Source organism: Punica granatum, chromosome 8 (assembly GCF_007655135.1).
Source record: "Punica granatum isolate Tunisia-2019 chromosome 8, ASM765513v2, whole genome shotgun sequence".
Classification (NCBI taxonomy): Eukaryota; Viridiplantae; Streptophyta; class Magnoliopsida; order Myrtales; family Lythraceae; genus Punica; species Punica granatum.
Genome location: NC_045134.1, coordinates 17,681,463 through 17,689,570, shown reverse-complemented (window position 1 = coordinate 17,689,570; position 8,108 = coordinate 17,681,463). Strand labels below are relative to the sequence as shown.

The following is an 8,108-nucleotide window of genomic DNA, read 5'->3' as shown; positions in this document are numbered from 1 at the left end:
TAGTCTTGACGGTGAGAAAAAGACAGATATGGTGAAAAAGATTCATGAAGAAGCGAGGCAACATATCTTGAAGAAGAATAAATAATATGCTGAACGTGCCAACAAGGGACGGAAGAAATTGACTTTTGAACCAGGAGATTGGGTGTGGGTTCATATGAGGAAGGAAAGATTTCCAAACCAACGGAAATCCAAATTGAGTCCACGAGGAATTGGACCATTCCAAGTCATAGCCAAGATAAATGATAATTCTTACAAAATAGATTTACCAGGTGAGTATAATGTTAGCCCAACTTTTAATATTTCTGATCTTTCTGCGATTGATGTAGGTTTCGATTCAAGGACGAATCCTTTTGAAGAGCGGGGGAATGATGAGGATCGTGGGCATGACAATGAGGCTGATGCACACGAGCTTGGAAGTCGGACTCGTGAAGAGGGAGCTGAAGCACAAGATCTTGGAGGCTTGCATGTTCCGAATGGGCCAATCACACGGACGAAGGCTAAACAAATCCAACAAGCTATGGAGACCTTGCTGATGGGCTTTTTGGACCAAGAGGAGTCTAATTCAATTGGGTCTCCAAAGGCCTTTATTCAACTGACTTGCCATGAGATGTTGAAGATGGAATAAAAGACTGCCAACTATTCTAGATAGCCTTTATTTATATTCTTTTGTTATTTTTGGATTTAGGAAACTAAGGTTATTCCAGTTGCCTAGTTTATTAGTTTCCAGTTTCTCCTAGGCTTATATAAAGGAGGCTGAGTAGCTAATCATAGGCAGACTATTCTGGAATTTTAGTGAGATTTTCTTCTTTGTTCTTCATTGAACTTCTTCGAACGAACAAGTGTGACAGCTTGTGATTGTTCGGCACAATTTGATATTATTGGTTCTTGTTTCTTCATAAATAACGTGTCAATAATCATTGTCTTGATATTGTTGGTTCTTTTTTCTCTATAAACAACGGGTCAATAATTCTCTTTATCTAAATCTGTGTTTAGCGATCTGGGAATCGATTCAAGTTGGTCGTCGGGTTTCATAATCCTTCGTGAGGTCCGCATCATATCAAGACAAGGATTATTGACATATTGTTTATAAAGAAACAAGAACCAATAATATCAAATTGTGCCGAACAATCACAAGCTGTCACACTTTTTCGTTCGAAGAAGTTCAATGAAGAACAAAGAAGAAAATCTCACCAAAATTCCAGAATAGTCTGCCTATAATCAGCTACTCAGCCTCCTTTATATAAACTTTAGGAGAAACTGGAAACTAATAAACTAGGCAACTGGAATAACCTTAGTTTCCTAAAGCCAGAAATAACAAAAGAAACTAAATAAAGGCTATCTAGAATAGTTTACAGTCTTTTATTCCATCTTCGGCATCTCATGGCAAGTCAGTTGAATAAAGGCCTTTAGAGACCCAATTGAATTAGACTCATCTTGGCCCAAAAAGTCCATCAGCAAGCTCTCCATAGCTTGTTGGATTTGTTTGGCCTTCGCCCATGTGATTGGCCCACTCGGAACATGCAAGCCTCCAAGATCTTGTGCTTCAGCTCCCTCTTCACGAGTCCGACTTCCAAGCTCGTGTGTATTAGCCTCATTGTCATGCCCACGATCCTCATCATAAACATACACACATACACATATATTAGAATCCATGCCCACGCTATGCGTTGCGCTAAACTTATTTTACAAAATTTTTGATACTTTGCATTTTTTAAGATAATAGCATAACTATTAGTAATGATAAAATTGAAAAGTTAAACAAATTAATAAAACTCGTGTTAGAATTAAAGGAAAGAAGAAGTACATTTTCTTGTGTATGACATGAGAAGAGACTGAGAGGGGATGAAGATAGTAGAAGGAGAGAGATGGATAGTGAACTAGGTGGTTATTTGATGTTTAATTACCATTATAACCTCAACCTAGTGGTCTATAATAATTGAAATGTACATTGGGGGTTTAAAAGTGAGAATAGTAGTTTTTGACTTTTAAGATATATATTTAGGGATTAACTTCAATTCGGATGCTCCTTAAAAAGAGAATTGTACAGAGCTCGATCCGAGACTATTGCGTCATAATTTATCGGATAATTATTAGTAACGAAATAATAAGAAACTTACTAAATAGTAAGAAAATTATTGTTTAGCAATAAACTTATTAAAATATAATAAGATAACTGCTCAATAATAAGAAATTTTTATTTAATAGGAAACTAATTATTTTGAATACAACGAGACTTTTATTAAATAATAAGTTTCTTGTTATTTAGTAAGATACTTATCTTTTTAAAAGCATCCTTAAAATTCACTTTTTAAGGATACTCCTGATGCTAGTAATTCCCATATATTTATTCCTTACTAGTATTTTGTGTACATGTTAAAGAGGAGAAAATTTTAAATGATCTTATCTTATAATGATGTAGTGAGGAATAATCAATAAGCTTACTTTAATTAATAAAACTTACCATAATTAATCGAGTGATTAGCAATTATTATTTAGTTTATTGCAATTTAATTGACACTTCTTCATCCCACGTTATGAGATAGGATCACCAAATAATTCTTTTGTCAAGAGAGCTAGCCAAGACATATACCAAAACTTCATCATTCTTCTAGAACTGATTATTCCGATATTTTTGAAAACACCCCACTAAACTGAATAGGACTATTACAGTTGAAGTGTACTTTCAACATTAATTGTGCCATCAAACATTTTCATGGTCCCTAAACGAGGACGAAAGACCTATTGGGGATTTGTACCTGAGGAGGGATGGTTTGGAGACGACGACGGAATCGAGTTCGGATTTGGAGAAGGCAAACTTCGGAGATGGTTGTAAAAGATGATGTTGATCATGAATTGGAGTCAAAGAAGATGACAAACACAATTTTCGATCAACGAATATTTCGAGACACGGGTCAATACTTTCTGAGAATAGTTATTTGTCCCCACAGGAAATTACTATTGGGTTTTTGATGAGTCTCTTCGAGGATATAACGAAACATTTGTTTGCTCTACGATTAGCAAATTCGTAAAACACCCTAACTCACTTAATATTCTAAAATTATTTTGATTAATTGAGCATATTGACTTTTGGCACGAAAGCCTTTATTTATATATATTTAGTGGGCACCATCCGGGAAAAAAAGATGTCTTTTTATTCGAAATATGTCTGACAAAGAAACTTTTTAATTAATTAATTAATTAATTAATTAATTCAACTTTCAGTTAAATGACCATTCGTCTTAAAATTACAGCCGCTTGTGTCCCTCACCATCACTGGAACTGTTTTGCATAAGGCAAAGGCACAAAAGACTATGTAATTTTTCCACGATTGCCTAATTACATTTCTTATGTGAGAAATTGAAACATTATTCTCTATAAGCACAATATTTCACTAAGTGACTATTATAAATGTGTTAGAAATAACAAAAGTTGTATAGCACGAAAACTTAGCTAAACATAATTGTTAATTTTCAGGAGATATATATGTGTGTGTGTGTGTGTGTGTGTGTGTGGGCTACAATATTGATTCTTATATGAAATACTGAACTACATAATTTTATAAAAGAAAAGAAAAGAAAAGAAAAACATGCATATTATGTATCCATATAACAGTCATCGTCCTTTTTCCTATGAGTATTTTAATTTGATTTTCATATTACCGTATTGTAAAATATAATTAATTAATGAAAAAGAAAAATAAATTTGATAGTTGATCAACTGCAAATTAATCAAAGTCCCAGGATAAAGATAAATTAATTATCTTCCATGAATTTATAAATAATATTTGACCATATTAATTAATTATTATTGGAGTGGAATATAGGTACATAAATATGTTATCCTACGGACTAAATTTTCTGGTTCTATCCCTTTTTAATTAGGTGGTTCGAAACATTTTCTTCTTACATAAAATTTTGGATTTAAATTTTATAAGAGGAAAAAGTTCATGATTGGAAGAGCTAGTATTATCCTTTAATGGACCGACTTAATTTGAATTTGGATTAGTTCGGGTGCGACGGTTTTTAAATAATAAGTGGAGCACATTAAAGAAAAAAAAAGAGTAAAACTGGTCATGATGGGGCAATCATGACTTGGTGCCCACGAATTGGAAACCCCTTTCGAACTGTAGCTTTCCCTCCTTCCATAGGAAATGTCAGTCCAAGCTTTTCAAGTGAAGCTTCTTGGAAGGATCCTCTTCTCAAGTTGTTAGGACATGGAATTAACATAATAAAAAGGAAAAAAAAAACAAAGAAGAAAGAAATTCTCACCTTAAGTTGAATTGTTGCTATGACCATTCAATCCCAACTTTCAATTAACAATTCGGCCTTGTGAAAAAATTGGGATCATCAATCCTCTTAAGTGCCAATTTTAGGGCATTCTGATCCATAAAATGCCCTTATTTTAACACAATTAAAGGATCAATGCTGCCCAAATTTTTTTTTTTAAAGATTGCCCTAAAAGATGACAGAAATTAAAAGGGATGGAAGAAACAGTAATACTTCAGCAAAAATGAGGTCACTTCTAGATACTATCCAATATAATATTATCATATAATAATTATATATCTTTGGGTCCAACCCCGCCGCCGGGCGTCATTTTGACCCACGTGCTTTAATGTGGACACTATCCCATAAGCAATTAATTAATAATGTAACACTAATTAATCCCTAATTTAGCTTCTTTCTACTTTGTTTGATTTGTTAATTTTTTTAATCAAAGCTACAATAATACATCCACCTTTCCCAATAATCTCAACCTTTCATATTCCCTCCTTTATTATTATTATAATGCTCCCCTTATTTGAAAACCCATCATCATATATTGATCTTTCACTTTCATCCAACTCCCCCTCTCTTGGTATATAAGGGGCCAAGTCCTCCCGCAATTTTCTTGAGCAAGAAACATTTAACGAGTTCTAACCATCGAAACCTGACACCGGAAGAACAACGAGTCGGTCCACCGCTTACGAAACATTATGGAACCCTGTACTTTGTTTCAGTTCCAACCCCAGGCTGCGCCCGGATTCTTGCCCGAAAGTATGTACAAGAAAAGCCCATCAGTCTCCTGGGACGAGCTGTTGTTCAACCACGGGTCGCTCCCGTTCGACGTCCATGACTCCGAGGAAATGCTCCTCCTCGACGTTATATCGAGAGGAGCCACGGAGTCCTCCGAGTCCGAGTCATCCAGCGTGCCCAAAGAGGAGGAGGTCACCTCAACCTCGGACTTTGTGCAGAACGGGGACGACCCCAGGAAGGAGAAGTCGTACCGAGGAGTGAGGAAGAGGCCGTGGGGGAAGTACGCGGCGGAGATCCGGGACTCGACGAGGCATGGGGTGAGGGTATGGCTGGGGACGTTCGACACCCCCGAGGCAGCTGCCCTAGCATACGACCAGGCGGCTTTCTCGATGCGGGGCGCGATGGCGGTGCTGAACTTCCCGTTGGAGAGGGTGAAGGAGTCCCTGAGGGAGATGAAGTACAAGGTGGAGGAAGGGTGCTCCCCTGTTGTCGCCCTGAAGAGGAGGCACTGCATGAGGAGGAAGTCCCAGAGCAGGAAGAACAAACCGAAGGAGTCATTGTCGAAGCCGGTGAAGGCCGAGAATGTGGTTGTGTTCGAGGATTTGGGGCCGGATTACTTGGAGGAACTCCTCAGCTCTTCGGAGAGCAGTGCCCATACCTGCCCTTGGTGAAGAATTGCAACGAAATTCACACCAAACAAACGAATTCCTTTTGATTCTTTCCTTCTTTCCTCTGTTTTTGCTCTGTTTCTTTCATTCGGGTTTATTGTATTACTATTAATGCGTCGAGAACTTCAATAAGGATAGTCTTTTGAGTTCGCCTCGGGTCAGGGTGAGATTAGTTTACGTGAAGAATCTTCCTGGGTGTAGTGTATACTCACATGGTAATGTAAAAGTTGTATATTCAATTCTTGTTTGGGAATTACCCGTACTCCTTTCGTTAGTTTTTATTTTCCTTATACTAGATCTATGAGCCGCTCTTATTAAAAAAGAATTATCAACATCTAGATAGTGCATATATACAGATTTATGTATTTTCCGGTGTCGGGGTCGTGAAAAATTAGATCTTGATCACGTACAAGCCACGAGTCTCGAGCTTCCATGAATACTACACGAACAACCTGCAAACGGGGAGAATGAAGAGGGAATCTCGATTTCCCTCTCCGATACTTAAAATGAAAGTGTGTAGAAGAAGTAAACATAATTGAACTTAGGCCTTAGACATACCTAAAAGGGTATTTATAGGAGTCCCGAGATATCGGTATTGGGATATTACAATCTACATAATATATTTGATTACCAATAACATATAGATTTAGATACCAAATATACCATTAGGGATAATATAATATCCCATGGAGATATCTATAGATTATTGTTAGATAACATAGGATATATCAATATATGGATTTCTTCCGTGGAAAGATATTACCATAAAAGGAGAATATTGAGGTGGACCCGACCCGGTAAATTGGATAGATTTTCTGGTCCCTAACATAACCCCTCACTCCTTGAGCTTGAAGGGTCGCGAAAAGTGGATCAATTCATACCTATCATTATCACATCATAAGCGATATCTTGGCGCGAAGATAGACTTTATACCGCTTGTTCAGTCCTGTGAAAAGAAAAAACTGCCCTTGGTTATCGGCGTGTCTTTTCCATAAAGGAAGACTCCGTTCTTGGTTATTGAACGTTATTTGTCCCTTGGTTATTTGGATATAGTCCTTGGTTATCAGAATTAGCCTTTGATTATCAGGCGTCGCTCCATCCTTGGTCATACGATGTTATTCATCCCTCGGGTTATCGGGATATAGTCATTGGTTATCGGACTCAATCGAGACCCTTGGTTATCGGGTTTGGCCCTTGGTTATTGGGGGTAATCATTGTTAGATGATTAGCTCCCCGCGAAGGGAGATGTTCAAGTACGTCACTTTTCTGTCATAAAGAGTTAGCGAGCCATAACATAAAATCTCATAATTCAAATAAGCATTCGTCCATAAAGCAAGTTAACAATCATTAGAAATTCATCCCAAAATATTCCTGACAAGTAAGAAGGAAAATATAATAGACTGTGATAATAGCTTAATAGCTTTAATTAATAACTCCTTGCAAAGTATCTTTGCGCGTGTCCCTCTGTCTCCGATCATGAAAGGGTCCTTCACTTTGTACAAAGAACTTGAGATGTCCTTGTTGGACCAACTTCTCAATTTCAAATTTAAGCACGTGACAACACTTAGTATCATGTCCATATACCTTGTGAAATCTACAATATTGATCTAATTTCTTACTCAAGGACTTATCTTTTTTCAGCGGAGGGGGTCTTCGCTAGGCCAAGTCGCTCCATCTCTTTGAGGTTAACCGCCTTAGGTGCATTGAGGGGTGTTAGCATCTAAAATTGAAAAGAGTGGTCGCTTTTCACTGGACTTGCTGTCATGAGGTTCCTTTTGTTTTTCACCCATGTGCTCCTTCTTCTTTCGTGTCGAGATGGAATCCTCAATGTTCATGAACTTTTCTTGCATGAGTAGAAATGTTAGCGAAGCTGCTTGATGGTGTGACGACCAAGCTCTTCGTGAGGTCCTCACATTGCCTCGCGCTGCGTCAATCCTTCCACCTTAGTCAAAGCCTTGAAACATCGATCATACCAGTCGCTGAGTGATTCTTTCTCCCTTTGCTCCATAGAGAATAGCTGAACAATGCTCGTCTTCGCCTATCGCATGCTTGCGAACTTTTGCAGGAACAACTCCTTCAGCTACTTGAAACTTGTTATAGAGCCAAGTTACAAAGAGAGAAACCAATCTACCGCAGCTCCAGTAAGAGTTCCTAAGAACAAGAGGGCTTTGTATTATAGGAAGACATACTCAGTGAACCATGTTCGCCGCCAAACAGCTTCGCCCTTGGGATGGGAAGGAGTAAACTTGTGGGGCACTTTAGCGTGAAGAACCTCCTTGTAGAGGGGCGACTCAAAATCTTCTTCAATAAGGGAAAGCCCCTGCTATTGTTGCTCTGCAGCCTGTAACACCCTAATTATCTATTTTGCCACCAGGCGCTGGACATCCTTCGAAGAAAGAGTGCAGCTGGTCCTAGAGGAATTGTT

The 8,108-nt window shown here is 38.0% G+C and overlaps 1 protein-coding gene across 1 annotated transcript; it reads left to right on the top strand.

Moving 5' to 3' along the window:
- The first annotated feature begins 4,873 nt into the window (after positions 1 to 4,873).
- On the top strand, positions 4,874 to 5,978 carry LOC116187096 (ethylene-response factor C3). The gene has a single exon (XM_031515693.1). It carries the CDS (start codon positions 4,976 to 4,978, stop codon positions 5,684 to 5,686), a length of 711 nt encoding a protein of 236 aa, XP_031371553.1. The 5' UTR covers positions 4,874 to 4,975; the 3' UTR covers positions 5,687 to 5,978.
- The last annotated feature ends 2,130 nt before the right edge of the window (positions 5,979 to 8,108 follow it).

Excerpts from the sequence above, each read along its gene's own strand:
- LOC116187096 (XM_031515693.1), top strand. The coding sequence starts at position 4,976 with ATGGAACCCTGTACTTTGTTTCAGTTCCAACCCCAGGCTGCGCCCGGA.